The 15,248-nt window shown below is 40.2% G+C and overlaps 3 protein-coding genes and 1 pseudogene across 3 annotated transcripts; all 4 read right to left on the reverse strand.

Annotated features, from left to right (window-relative positions):
- Positions 1 to 1,275: 1,275 nt before the first annotated feature.
- On the reverse strand, positions 1,276 to 3,651 carry LOC111240236 (protocadherin alpha-3-like). Its single transcript, XM_022770200.1, has one exon. It carries the CDS (start codon positions 3,649 to 3,651, stop codon positions 1,276 to 1,278), a length of 2,376 nt encoding a protein of 791 aa, XP_022625921.1.
- Positions 3,652 to 4,849: 1,198 nt separating this feature from the next.
- Positions 4,850 to 7,234, reverse strand: LOC111240241 (protocadherin alpha-3-like). Its single transcript, XM_022770206.1, has one exon. The coding sequence runs from the start codon at positions 7,232 to 7,234 to the stop codon at positions 4,850 to 4,852; it is 2,385 nt and encodes a 794-aa protein (XP_022625927.1).
- A 622-nt stretch (positions 7,235 to 7,856) lies between these two features.
- LOC111240242 lies at positions 7,857 to 10,221 on the reverse strand (annotated as a pseudogene).
- Positions 10,222 to 11,113: 892 nt separating this feature from the next.
- LOC111240243 (protocadherin alpha-3-like) lies at positions 11,114 to 13,495 on the reverse strand. The gene has a single exon (XM_022770207.1). The coding sequence runs from the start codon at positions 13,493 to 13,495 to the stop codon at positions 11,114 to 11,116; it is 2,382 nt and encodes a 793-aa protein (XP_022625928.1).
- Positions 13,496 to 15,248: the final 1,753 nt, after the last annotated feature.

Here is a 15,248-nt window from a genome sequence, read left to right on the forward strand (position 1 = left end):
CACATATAGGATGCCATCGTTCTGGTCTACATAAAATAGAGAATCCATAGCACTAGACACAATCCGATACTTCCTGTCTTTCAGAGTGCTTTTTTCTAATCCAAGATCTTTTGCTATATTTCCAACCACAGTTCCTTCCTTGACTTCCTCAGAGATTGAATATCTTAATTGCGCTGAGGCTAGACTCCACAAAAGCACCGCAATCACGCAGCTGATCCACCGTCCTCTCGCCCTTATCGCCTCGCATCCTCTTTGTTCCATGATTCAATGCCAAACCCTTATTGAATCACTGCTGTATCAATAATCCTATCGAAATAAATTAATCCAACACATCCGGGTATGCCAATAATCGCTCTGTTTCAAAAATGTTAAAATTACAGGACAATATTTATATAAGCAGCAAAAAAACGAGAAGCGATTCTTTCAGTATGTGACTGAGAGTGCTTTAGAGAGGTGGAATCGAAATGCAGTGACGACAAGACAAATCCGTTATTCTCCTAACACACTGACACCATGCGATGCAAGTATTTACTACAAGTAATCCTATATTTGTACATTATTTTCATAGATGTATGGCAAGGCTTTATATCTATCCAAAATGTTTCTGAGGTCATGGGTAAAAAAATACATCGGAGGAGGAGAACAATCATTTAGCTAATTTAACGCCAAAATTTAAATTGCTCTTAGTTAAAATGAAAGCAACAAATCCTCCCAAAATGTTAGATTTTACCAAAAACCTCTGAATTTTAGTTGTTTGAAATTCACAAACAAAAAATATGGGGCAAGGGTCATTGAAGAAATTCGTGGCTTTTGGTATCCCTTACATCATGTTAACAAGTATGAGCAACATGGACAGCGACAAAAACCAGCTCAAATTCGGCCAAGCCATATGAGTTTATGTTAAATAACGGAACTGGGAAATCTCAAATCTCATTCTGGTTTGTGAGACAGTTAAGATGCTTTGCAGACTGTTACAATGAAATCAATATGTTTTTCAGAGTATTGTGAAAAAGGCGGAGACTATGGAACAAGACTGGTATGAGTCAACAAGTAGTTCTGCATCAACCTATGTTAACAACTGTTGTTATAGTTACATCTATGACTAAAAGCAGGTAGAGTATGATCAAAAATGCTACTGAAAACCCAAGAATGCCAGTCCAGTGTCCTACTTCACTGAAGTATGTTGTGATACCAAGCAAACAGTATATATGCAGTGAAAGAACTAATTAATAAATGAAAACACAACAGCACTGCTGGAAGTAGTAAGCTGGATGTTCACAAAAAAAGTCTTACCTCCTCAGACATTCTCCTCCTGTCAGGAAGCACTAGTGTATTCGCATGGCTGCCAGGGACAATAGTAGATCCTATACTCATTCTGGGTCCAACTAACATGTAGCGTTTGTCTCCAGATCTGTACTGGATGCTGTGACACAGTGTCCCATCATAATTAGTCTCTTGTAGATATTTAGAAGTATAGTCTGTGGATTTTGAGCACTGCATTGCAATCAGCACAATGATACTGATGAGAAAAAGTGCTGAAACTGAGCCCAAAGTTATCATCAGGTAAAAAGTCACATTATTTTCCTCTTCTGCTTTTGCTGAACTTTTCACATCAGAAGCTGCAAAAGCCTCTTTGGGCTCCACAAGTTTGACAATCACAGTAGCTGTTGCTGAGAGAGAAACGTTGCCATTGTCTTTGACCAGTATGACCAGTTTATGCTCAGCCTCGTCTGTCTCTGTGAATGAGCGAAGTGTTCTGATCTGTCCTGTATAGCGGTCCAAACCAAAGAGACTGTGGTCAGTAACTTCCTGCAGTGAAAACAGTAACCAGCCGTTATATCCAATATCAGCGTCATAGGCTCTGACTTTAGTCACCAAGTGCCCTGCATTCACATTGCGGGGAATCTCCTCCACACCTTCAGCAGAACCGTTAGAGCTGACTGGATACAGAATGACTGGAGCGTTGTCATTCTGATCCAGAATGAACACGTTCACTGTGACGTTGCTGCTTAGTGACGGAGTTCCAGAATCTGACGCAACAACGTGGAACTGGAAAGTTTTTAATGTTTCAAAGTCAAAACTTTTTAGCGCCAGAATGTCTCCATTATCAGAGTTCATACTGAGAAATGACGTCAGTTTGTTATCTTCGCTTCTATCTCTGAGAATATGATAGGAAATATGTGCATTGTCATTCTCATCATGATCTAACGCTTTCACTGAGAACAAAGATGCACCAGGCTCATTAGCTTCAGTGACATAGAAAGTATAGGGACTCAGTGAAAACTCTGGACTATTATCATTCACATCTGACACCACAACACTTATTGTCTTTTCAGAGGATAGTGGAGGTTGACCAGCGTCTTTTGCAGTTACTGTTATAATGTATTGTGACTGTTTCTCTCTGTCCAGAGGAGACTTGGTCACTAGTGAATACATTTTGTCTTGTAAGGATGGTGATAAAGCAAAAGGAACATCCTCACCTATGGAGCAAATAACTTTTCCATTTAGACCAGAGTCCAAGTCATTGACACTGATAAGGACAACTGTAGTTCCAGGTCTGGAGTCTTCAGGGATGGAGCTGGAAAATGAGGTGACTTCAATCTCAGGTGCATTGTCATTCACGTCAACTATCTTGATAATTACACTTTTTTCTGTAGCCAGTGGGGCGAAACCTTTATCTGATGCTCGAATTTCAATTTCATATTTTTCCTTTTCCTCATAGTCTATTAAACCTTTTACAATTATCTCGCCTGTTGACGGATTTATATAAAATAGTTTTAATAACCTTGGATTGATACTGTTGGTAAACGAGTAAACTACTTCTCCGTTTGTTCCTTCATCTAAATCAGTTGCATTCACTTGTATGACTTTTGTGCCTACTGGTGCGTTTTCATTAAGCATCACAGAGTAAACGTCTTTAGTGAAAAGAGGAGCGTTATCATTCACATCCAAAACATTTATTAAAATATTCATGTTACCAGATTTCGGAGGTTTCCCCCCATCCACTGCTGTCAGCACTAAAGAGTGGCTTGCTGCAGATTCCCTGTCTAAAGACTTTTTAACAACCAGAATAGGTATTTTGCCATCTTCTCCTTTATCCTTAACCTCCAAACGGAAGTGATCATTGTCGCTAATTTTATATTGTTGCACGGAAAAATGACCACTGTCTGGATCACGTGAAGCTTGTAGCTGAATACGTACTCCAGGCAATACGGATTCTGAAATCTCCAATGTTGTGTCTTTCTCTGTGAAAGTGGGATAATGGTCGTTTATATCCTGCACTTCCACTCCCACATAGTGTACCTCCAGTGGGTTTTCGAGCACGGTTTTTACATTTATTAAACACGTACTGCTCTGCGCGCACACCTCTTCTCTGTCAATCTTTCGGCTCACATACAGGATGCCATCGTTCTGATTAACATGGAAAAGATGATCGGCATTACTGGAAACAATCCGATACTTCCTCTCTTTCAGTGTGCTTTTATCTAACCCCAGATCTTTTCCGACATGTCCAACCACAGTTCCTTCGTTAACTTCTTCAGAGATTGAATATCTTAACTGAGCTGAGGCCAGATTCCACAAAAGCACAGCAACCACGGAGCCGGCCAAATATCCGCGCTGCCTTCCTGGCTCGCGTCTTCTTTGTTCCATCGTCCTAACCGAAATCATTAGTAATCCATCTCAAAGAAGAAATTATCTTGTAAAAAATGGAATCCAACACCTTTTTATGTGTAGTTATTCATTCACTTGCTATATTTGCAGACCTTAGGGCTAATTGATCGTTCACACAGAAGAGGCACAAGAACGGTCTTGTCAGTGTGGAAGTGAGAATGGTTTCAGTAGGTGGAACCAAATAGAAATGGCGACAAGCTTGTACAACGTTAACTGTTTACATTGCACTGACACCATGCGTCCTTATTTTTCATTGCAGAAATTTGTAGGATGTTCTGCATAGTAGGTTAATGGTAGATTATCATTAGCCATTGCAAACACCTGAGCAAATTCTGTAAACAAGAGAATGCAACTTCCCTAAAAATGGTACAACAAACGAAATATATTTCCATGATTGTACACATCAGGAGTGAACTTTGATCATTCCATGTGATTGTTGTCCTGTGAAATAAGTCACTCTCACAAAACAGAAAATTAACTCTCATTAAACAAAGCCAAACACTTTCAGCACCAAGGACAGTGATTGTAACCTGTTGCAGTTCAAGATAGCATTTCGATTAACTGATTTTCATATCTTTTAAGGTTTAGTGTTGTTAAATTGACTCGAGCAGGGTTTTCACACCTACATACTGTACTTGTCATTCTACAGGATGGATAGCTTACCTTTTCACCATGTAATGGTCATTGCTAAATTAAGTGACGATGCACAATCACCAAACTGAAATAAATCTGTTTTCATTTGCATCCGCTAAATCAAATGATCAACCAAGTGTAAAATTAGAAAGAATTTTTGAGAAGTTACAATTACATAAAATACAAATACCCGTGAAACAATAACAGGATATCGCAGGGAAATTAAAAAGCTACAAGCAAAATTTCATTGCGGTCCAAGAAAACTGCCAAATGTCAAATTACTGCATGAAGTCAGACATGTTCTGAAACAGTTGATGAAGATATTCATAGAGTAGGATACCAAGAAAAACAATAAATGAAGTGCTATTTAACTATTGCAAGTCAACCTAACTTTCCCGCTCTTACTCTAGCCACAAAGTTAAGCACTTAAAGTCATAATTGCCAAAGGAAAACCAAGGAAGCCAACAAATCCAATGCCATATGCAGAACATTACCCACTAGGTTTCAGTTGATGTTTAGCAAACATAGAATACAGTTAGTCATCTCACAGTGTGCATTTAAATAATCTTACCTCTTCAGAAGTTCTCCTCCTGTCAGGAAGCACTAGTGTATTCGCATGGCTACCTGGGACTATAGTAGATCCTATACTCATTCTGGGTCCAACTAACATGTAGCGTTTGTCTCCAGATCTGTACTGGATGCTGTGACACAGCGTCCCATCATAATTAGTCTCTTGTAGATATTTAGAAGTATAGTCTGTGGATTTTGAGCACTGCATTGCAATCAGCACAATGATACTGATGAGAAAAAGTGCTGAAACTGAGCCCAAAGTTATCATCAGGTAAAAAGTCACATTATTGTCCTCATCTGCTTTTGCTGAACTTTTAACATCAGAAGCTGCAAAAGCCTCTTTGGGCTCCACAAGTTTGACAATCACAGTAGCTGTTGCTGAGAGTGAAACGTTCCCATTGTCTTTGACCAGTATGACCAGTTTATGCTCAGCCTCGTCTGTCTCTGTGAATGAGCGTAGTGTTCTGATCTGTCCTGTATAGCGGTCCAAACCAAAGAGACTGTGGTCAGTAACTTCCTGCAGTGAAAACAGTAACCAGCCGTTATATCCTATATCAGCGTCATAGGCTCTGACTTTAGTCACCAAGTGTCCTGCGTTCACATTGCGGGGAATCTCCTCCACACCTTCAGCAGATCCGTTAAAGCTCAGTGGATACAGGATGACTGGAGCGTTGTCGTTCTGATCCAGAATGAACACGTTCACTGTGACGTTGCTGCTTAGTGATGGAGTTCCAGAATCTGACGCAACAACGTGGAACTGGAAAGTTTTTAATGTTTCAAAGTCAAAACTTTTTAGCGCCAGAATGTCTCCATTATCAGAGTTCATACTGAGAAATGACGTCAGTTTGTTATCTTCGCTTCTATCTCTGAGAATATGATAGGAAATATGTGCATTGTCATTCTCATCACGATCAAACGCTTTCACTGAAAACAAAGATGCACCGGGCTCATTAGCTTCAGTGACATAGAAAGTATAGGGGCTGAATGAAAACTCTGGACTGTTGTCATTCACATCTGACACTGCAACACTTATTGTCTTTTCAGAGGATAGTGGAGGTTGACCAGCGTCTTTTGCAGTTACTGTTATAATGTATTGTGACTGTTTCTCTCTGTCCAGAGGAGACTTGGTCACTAGTGAATACATCTTGTCTTGTAACGATGGTGATAAAGCAAATGGAACATCCTCACCTATGGAGCAAATAACTTTTCCATTATGACCAGAGTCCAAGTCACTGACACTGATAAGGGCAACTGTAGTTCCAGGTCTGGAGTCTTCAGGGATGGATCTGGAAAATGACGTTACCTCAATCTCAGGTGCATTGTCATTCACGTCAACTATCTTAATAATGACGCTTTTTTCTGTTGTTAGGGGAGCAAGACCTTTATCTGATGCCTGTATTTCAATTTCATATTTGTCCTTGTGCTCGTAGTCTATTGGATGTTTGACAATTATTTCACCTGTTGACGGATTTATATCAAAGAATTTGAATAACCTCCGATTTACACTGTTGCCAAAAGAGTAAATGACATCTCCATTTGGTCCTTCATCTAAATCAGTTGCATTCACTTGTATGACGGTTGTGCCTACTGGTGCGTTTTCAATGAGCATCACAGAATAAACGTCTTTAGTGAAAACAGGTGTGTTATCATTCACATCCAAAACATTTACTAGAATATTCATTTCGCCAGATTTCGGAGGTTTACCCCCATCAAGCGCGGTCAGCACTAATGAGTGGCTTCCCGCAGATTCCCTGTCTAAAGGTTTTTGTAAAATTAATATAGGTATTTTACCATCTTCTCCTTTATCTTTAACTTCTAGTCGAAAGTGGTCGTTTGGGCTGAGTTTATAATGTTGCACGGAAAAATGACCACTGTCTGGATCCCGTGCCGCTTGTAGCTGAAAGCTTGTTCCACTTAAGACAGACTCAGAAATTTCTAACGTTTTTTCTAACTCGGGAAAGCTGGGCGAGTGGTCATTTACATCCAAAATTTCCACAGTAATATAATGGACCTCCAGTGGATTTTCCAGCACGGTTTTCAGATTTATCAAACATGTACTGCTCCTTTCGCAGACGTCCTCTCTGTCAATCTTTTTGCTCACATACAGGATCCCATCGTTTTGATTTAAACGGAAAAGCGGGTCCGTTGCACTCGAAACAATCCGATACTTCCTGTCTTTCAATGCGCTTTTATCTAACCCCAGATCTTTAGCAACATTTCCGACCGCACTGCCTTCCTTCACTTCCTCAGATATAGAATATCTTATCTGTGCCGAAGCTACGCTCCACAAAAGCGCAGCAACCGCGATACAGACCCATCGTCGTGTCGCCCTTCGTGCCTCTAATTTTCTTTGTTCCATGTTCATCAACGGAGATGGTAATAATAATCCTTCAGCGGAAGAATAACTGCGTCAGAAACACATCATCCTGCGCAGGAGCACGTGCAAACCTTTACACCTTTCAATATATTTTAGATATAGGAAGTCTTACAATGGCAAACCGTTAGCTCATAAACAACACTGGTACTATATGAACTCGTAATGTCATCAACGAGGGCGGTTCCAGTAGCAAGAGCCTTTCTGAAGCACTTCTTTTTTCCTGTGCTGACACCATGCGATCTGTTTTTTCATTGCAAGAAAGTGAGAAGAACTCAAAGACCCCAACAGTTTTTCCGAATGCACCTTAGCTGGTCAAATATCTCAATCCATCATATATACTGCATCCCTCTATTATGCGTCTCTATTTTCAAAAGCATTTTTCCTAAACTGTCCGAGTAACACGCGCATCCAAATGTCCTTCGAACATTTGAACAATTCAGCACCATGGACAGTGAAAGTAACCAAACTCCAGTTGGTCTAAATTACCTTAATTATCTGACTGGGCTTTTAATTTCAGTTTTAAAATATTTTTAATAAATGGTAACCTTTAATAACACAACATACCTTAACATGATTACTCAAAATACATATATATCATAATCAGCTACCCTGGAAATAATCTTACCTCTTCAGATGTTCTCCTCCTGTCAGGGAGCACCAGGGTATTCGCATGGCTGCCCGGGACTATAGTAGATCCTATACTCATTCTGGGTCCAACTAACATGTACCGTTTGTCTCCAGATCTGTACTGGATGCTGTGACACAGCGTCCCATCATAGTTAGTCTCTTGTAGATATTTAGAAGTATAGTCTGTGGATTTTGAGCACTGCATTGCAATCAGCACAATGATACTGATGAGAAAAAGTGCTGAAACTGAGCCCAAAGTTATCATCAGGTAAAAAGTCACATTATTTTCCTCCTCTGCTTTTGCTGAACTTTTCACATCAGAAGCTGCAAAAGCCTCTTTGGGCTCCACAAGTTTGACAATCACAGTAGCTGTTGCTGAGAGAGAAACGTTCCCATTGTCTTTGACCAGTATGACCAGTTTATGCTCAGCCTCGTCTGTCTCTGTGAATGAGCGAAGTGTTCTGATCTGTCCTGTATAGCGGTCCAAACCAAAGAGACTGTGGTCAGTAACTTCCTGCAGTGAAAACAGTAACCAGCCGTTATATCCTATATCAGCGTCATAGGCTCTGACTTTAGTCACCAAGTGTCCTGCGTTCACGTTGCGGGGAATCTCCTCCACACCTTCAGCAGAACCGTTAGAGCTGAGTGGATACAGAATGACTGGAGCGTTGTCGTTCTGATCCAGAATGAACACGTTCACTGTGACGTTGCTGCTTAGTGACGGAGTTCCAGAATCTGACGCAACAACTTTGAACTGGAAAGTTTTCAGTGTTTCAAAGTCAAAACTTTTTAGCGCCAAAATGTCTCCATTTTCAGAGTTTATGTTTAAAAACGAAGACAATTTATTCCCGCGTCCATCTCTTAAAATATGATATGAAATGAGAGCATTATCATTTTCATCACGATCAGAGGCTTTTACTGAAAATACCGAGGCTCCGGGTTTGTTGTTCTCAGTGATATAAAATGTATAAGGACTTGATGAAAATTCCGGACTGTTGTCATTTACATCTGATATAACGACTTTTATAGTCTTTTCACTTATAAATAAAGGGTCACCTGCGTCTTTCGCAACAATTGTGACATCATACTGAGAAATAATTTCTCTGTCCAACTCTGACCTAGTTACAACAGCGTACATATTTTCTTGTAACGATGGAGATAAAGTAAAAGGGACATCTTCGTTGATTGTGCAAATGACTTTACCGTTGATTCCAGAGTCCAAATCACTGACGCTAATGAGGGCCACTGTAGTGCCTATTTTTGAATCTTCCTTGATAGAGCTAGAAAATGACGTCACTTCTATCTCAGGAGCATTATCATTAACATCAATAACAGTTATCAGAACACTTTTGTCAGTTGTTAGAGGAACTGGTCCTTTATCGGAGGCCTGAATGTCAATTTCATAAATCTTACTTTTCTCGAAATCTATCGGACCTGTTACTTGGATTTCACCAGTGTTTTGGTCTATACTAAAGAGATCCATTAATTTTGAATCAACTTCGTTTCCAAATGAATAAATTATTTCGCCATTTGCACCCTGGTCCAAATCAGTTGCATTTACCTGAATCACCACAGTGCCAACGGGAACGTTTTCTTTTAGTGTGGCAGAATACTGTTCTTTATTGAACACGGGCGAGTTGTCATTAACATCAAGTATATCCACAATTATTTCTATATTGCCAGACTTCGCCGGTTTTCCTCCATCAACGGCTGTGAGACGTAGCTTATGTTTCCCAGTCGTTTCTCTATCCAGCTGCTTCTGCAGAACTAAAAATGGCACTTTACGATCTTCACCTCTATCCTTGACTTCCACTCTAAAATAGTCATTATGGCTGAGTTTATATTGCTGAATTGAGAACTGGCCTACATCAGAGTCGCGCGCAGCTTGTAGCTGAAATCTCGCTCCTGCTAGAGCCGACTCGGAAATTTCAAGCCTTTTCTCTTTCTCAGGAAAAACTGGCGAGTGATCATTCATATCAAGTATTTCCACTGTCACATAGTGAATCTCCAAAGGATTTTCTAGTACGGTTTTCAGTTGGATCAAACATGGGCTGGTCCGTTCGCACACCTCCTCCCTGTCTATTCTTCTTTTCACGTACAGGATACCATCGTTTTGATTCACATGAAAAAGGGGTTCAGTTGAGCCTGTTACAATGCGATATCCTCTGTCTTTGAGTGCACTCTTATCTAGACCCAAATCCTTAGCTATATTCCCAACGACGGTTCCATCTTCAACCTCCTCGGATATTGAATATCTGATCTGTGCAAAAGCTCCGCTCCATAAAACATCCAACACAACCATGAAGGCAAACCAACACCGTCGTTCCCTCCAGGCTTTGCATCCTCCTCTTTGTTCCATGACTTAAAGATGATAAAGAATAGTCCATTGAAATATGTCGTATTTTTACATAGACTTAGTGCGTCACGGACATGAAAGACGACCCACTTCTGTTTTTACAAAAACTGCTGAAAATAAAACACATTCGTTGCTGGCAATCGCGATGGTACGCTCGAGTATGCTGTTTTAGACCAATGCAAGGGCTTGGTTCAAATAAAGCTCGTGACGTAAAGTGCTGCCAAACGCACAGAATCACTGAACTACACTGACACCAAGCGTTGAAATAGTTATTTATACATATTACCGTAGTCTTTTAACAATTTAAAAATACTCTTACAACGTACAAAGGCAATATATCCCCATGTCAAGAGATTCAAAACACATCTGAATTGGCTTTTGACCGGGAGGAAAGGATTGGGCACATTGCAAACTCAGTCTCCCTGTCTTCATCTCAAGAAAAACAATGAAAGCATTGGAGTTTAACACACGTTCAATACCGAGGATCACTGCAGGCGATGTATTGAGCAACTCATAAGATATAGATAAAAGCCCCATACCAAAAGCATCACAACCAAAAATCGTATAAGCTGATTAAATGTACAAGTCGAAAAATCTGAAGTTTGTAACATTAATAAATGCAGAGTGATTATATAACCTTTCCAAACTAAATCTATTAAATGTGATGGGAATGTCAAAAAATATAAACTGAGTGGTTGTTTATGAAAAGCACAGTACTTGTGATGTCCATACAAATAATCATACATGTGAATAAAAACAGCAACAAGGACAGTGATAGTTGACGGCTTCATTCAGTAAAAATAATATGTCTAATGAATTCACATCTTTACTCAAAACTTGTTTTACCCTTCATCCTCCAGAAAACACACATGCCATAATCAGCTGTTAAATAATCTTACCTGTTCAGATGTTCTCCTCCTGTCAGGGAGCACTAGTGTATTTGCATGACTGCCCGGGACTATAGTAGATCCTATACTCATTCTGGGTCCAACTAACATGTACCGTTTGTCTCCAGATCTGTACTGGATGCTGTGGCACAGTGTTCCATCATAATTCGTATCTTGCAAATACTTGGAGGTATAGTCGGTTGATTTCGAGCACTGCATTGCAACCAACACGATGATACTGATGAGAAAAAGTGCTGAAACTGAGCCCAAAGTTATCATCAGGTAAAAAGTCACATTATTTTCCTCATCTGCTTTTGCTGAACTTTTCACATCAGAAGCTGCAAAAGCCTCTTTGGGCTCCACAAGTTTGACAATCACAGTAGCTGTTGCTGAGAGTGAAACGTTGCCATTGTCTTTGACCAGTATGACCAGTTTATGCTCAGCCTCGTCTGTCTCTGTGAATGAGCGTAGTGTTCTGATCTGTCCTGTATAGCGGTCCAAACCAAAGAGACTGTGGTCAGTAACTTCCTGCAGTGAAAACAGTAACCAGCCGTTATATCCTATATCAGCGTCATAGGCTCTGACTTTAGTCACCAAGTGTCCTGCGTTCACGTTGCGGGGAATCTCCTCCACACCTTCAGCAGAACCGTTAGAGCTGAGTGGATACAGGATGACTGGAGTGTTGTCGTTCTGATCCAGAATGAACACGTGCACTGTGACATTGCTGCTTAGTGACGGAGTTCCAGAATCTGACGCAACAACGTGGAATTGGAAAGTTTTCAGTGTTTCAAAGTCAAAACTTTTTAGCGCCAAAATGTCTCCATTATCAGAATTTATGTTTAGAAAGGAGGAAACCAGGTTTTCTCTTCCCCTTTCCCTTAAAATGAGATATGAAATAAGAGCATTACTTCCCTCATCGTCATCACGGGCTGTTACTGACAAAATAGGCGCTCCTGGTTTGTTATTCTCAGTTATATAGAAAGTATACGGGTTCTGTGAAAACTCTGGATTATTGTCGTTCACATCTGACACAACAATTTTTATAGTTTTGTCTGATGATAAGGATGGTTCGCCTGCGTCTTTAGCGACAATTGTTACATTATATTGCGATTGCTGCTCGCGATCCAAAAGTGATTTGGTTACCAGAGAATACATGTTATTTTGTAAAGACGGAGTGAGCAGAAAAGGAAGACCTTGGCCTATGTGACACATCACTTTTCCATTGAGACCAGAATCTGAATCCTTAACACTAATCAACGCCACTGTGGTTCCTGGTTTTGAATCTTCCGGGAGTGCACGTGAAAAGGATGTCACCTCAATCTCTGGTGCATTGTCGTTTACGTCAACAATGTTTATAATGACGGTTTTGTCTGTTGTCAGTGTAGCTGCACCTTTGTCTGATGCCTGAATATCAATTTCATACCTGCCACTCTCTTCAAAATCTATGGCCCCTGCTACAGTAATAACTCCAGTCACTGGATTTAAATCAAAACGCTTATGTACACGTGTATCCACGTCATTGCCAAATGAATATACAATTTCACCATTTGAACCTTCATCCATATCTGTCGCATTTACGTAAATAACAGTCGTGCCAAAAGGAGAATTTTCCTTTAAGTCTACATGATATGAGTCCTGGGTGAAAACTGGAGGGTTATCATTAACGTCAGAGACATCAACAGTTATTGTCATGTTACCGGACTTTGGAGGTTTTCCTCCATCAGTGGCTGTCAGAAGCAATACATGGGTCTTAATGGTTTCTCTATCAAGTGTTTTTTGCAGAACTAAACTAGGAGTTTTACGGTCCTCACCACGATCTTTCACCTCCAAACGAAAATGTTCATTATGACTCAACTTATACTGCTGAACGGATAACGAACCACTATCAGCATCACGTGCAGCTTGTAACTGAAATCTTGCTCCTGGTAATGCAGATTCAAAAATCTCTAACATCTTTGTACTTTCGGGGAAGCTCGGTGCGTGGTCGTTTATATCCAGAATCTCCACTGCTACATAGTGTACCTCCAGTGGGTTTTCCAACACGGTTTTTAAGTCGATTACACAAACCTTGCTGCGGTCGCACACTTCCTCTCTGTCAATCTTTCGGTTCACATATAAGATACCGTCGTCCTGATTCACTCGAAAAGGAGGCTCTGTCGAGCTGTAGACAATACGGTACCCCCTCTCCTTCAATGTGCTCTTATCGAGACCTAAATCCTTCGCGATATTTCCAACAACAGTTCCTTCTTTCACTTCCTCAGCGATAGAATATCGGACTTGTCCTGAAGCTCTGGTCCATAACGTAACCAAAACCATCATGTAGATAATCCACTTTCTCCGCTCCCTCCATGTCTGGCACTCTCTTTGTTCCATTACAAGATGAAATATTTAAAATAAAACAGATTTCAAAGAGTTATACCGCCATATTAAATATGACGTTGTTCAGTCACGTTTGTTGTCATAATCTAACCGTTTTCAAAAAAGAGTGTGAGATTTATTTCAAGCTAAATTGTGTGCTCAAACCTTTAGCACGTAAAAGGCTCTGCCAGTGATGGTTTGAGAGGAAGGGGATGGGTCTATTGGCTATGACGAAAAAGTGTGGAAGCATTTTTGTCACTATACCGACACCAAGTGATCGATAATCGTAGTGCAGTCGTGTATTTGAAATAATAGCAACATGTATTAAAAAACGTGTTGTTTGCACTAAAAAGAAAGTTTTTGAAAAAAAATGAAGCAAGCAGCCTGCCATATCATCATTTATAAAGCACAGAGGAGACAACGATACCTATTCACCTTCATTTAACAGATGCATTAACTAGTACTTATCATTCTATTACCGATGTTTGAATGAGAGTGTCTGGTTTTGTCTGGAAAAGAAAGTATGACAGCCATAAAAATGGAGAGGGACTTGCTTAAGACTTGCTTAAGCACCACGGACAGCGACAGTCTATACTCAGCTGACCCACTACAGCATTTTCAGACAAAATATGGATAAGACTGCAATTGCAAAAAAAAAAAAAAAAAAAAAAAAAAAAACTGGCGCATATGGTCTTTAATTTAGAGAGATGAGATGTAATTCAGTCATCTGTCAAACCACTGGGCACCAGACATCGGAAATTGTGATGCAACTAGTTAACTTAATCTCCTTGATTGCATGTATATTACTACTCTGTTTACATCCGCATCTTCTTCGTATTGAAATTTCCTAGTAAACAATTTAGCAAAACAGCAAAAACCAGTTGGCTTTATCAAATGGTTCATTTCATGTGCAAAAGGGGAGTCTGATAATTGTATGAAAGCAATATCTTACCATTTATTTTATAAGACTGCCATAATGAAAGTCAGTAGTGCTTACTTCACAAAATGTATAAATCTGAACTTATGTTATTTGCACTTATGGAAGAGAAAGTAAAAGTATTGATCTTACCTCCTCAGACGCTCTCCTCCTGTCAGGAAGCACTAGTGTATTTGCATGGCTGCCCGGGACTATAGTAGACCCTATACTCATTCTGGGTCCAACTAACATGTACCGTTTGTCTCCAGATCTGTACTGGATGCTGTGACACAGTGTCCCATCATAATTAGTCTCTTGTAGATATTTAGAAGTATAGTCTGTGGATTTTGAGCACTGCATTGCAATCAGCACGATGATACTGATGAGAAAAAGTGCTGAAACTGAGCCCAAAGTTATCATCAGGTAAAAAGTCACATTATTATCCTCATCTGCTTTTGCTGAACTTTTAACATCAGAAGCTGCAAAAGCCTCTTTGGGCTCCACAAGTTTGACAATCACAGTAGCTGTTGCTGAGAGTGAAACGTTGCCATTGTCTTTGACCAGTATGACCAGTTTATGCTCAGCCTCGTCTGTCTCTGTGAATGAGCGAAGTGTTCTGATCTGTCCTGTATAGCGGTCCAAACCAAAGAGACTGTGGTCAGTAACTTCCTGCAGTGAAAACAGTAACCAGCCGTTATATCCTATATCAGCGTCATAGGCTCTGACTTTAGTCACCAAGTGTCCTGCGTTCACGTTGCGGGGAATCTCCTCCACACCTTCAGCAGAACCGTTAGAGCTGACTGGATACAGGATGACTGGAGAGTTGTCGTTCTGATCCAGAATGAACACGTT

This window comes from Seriola dumerili, unplaced genomic scaffold (genome assembly GCF_002260705.1).
Source record: "Seriola dumerili isolate Sdu_G_001 unplaced genomic scaffold, Sdu_1.0 BDQW01025465.1, whole genome shotgun sequence".
Lineage (NCBI taxonomy): Eukaryota > Metazoa > Chordata > Actinopteri > Carangiformes > Carangidae > Seriola > Seriola dumerili.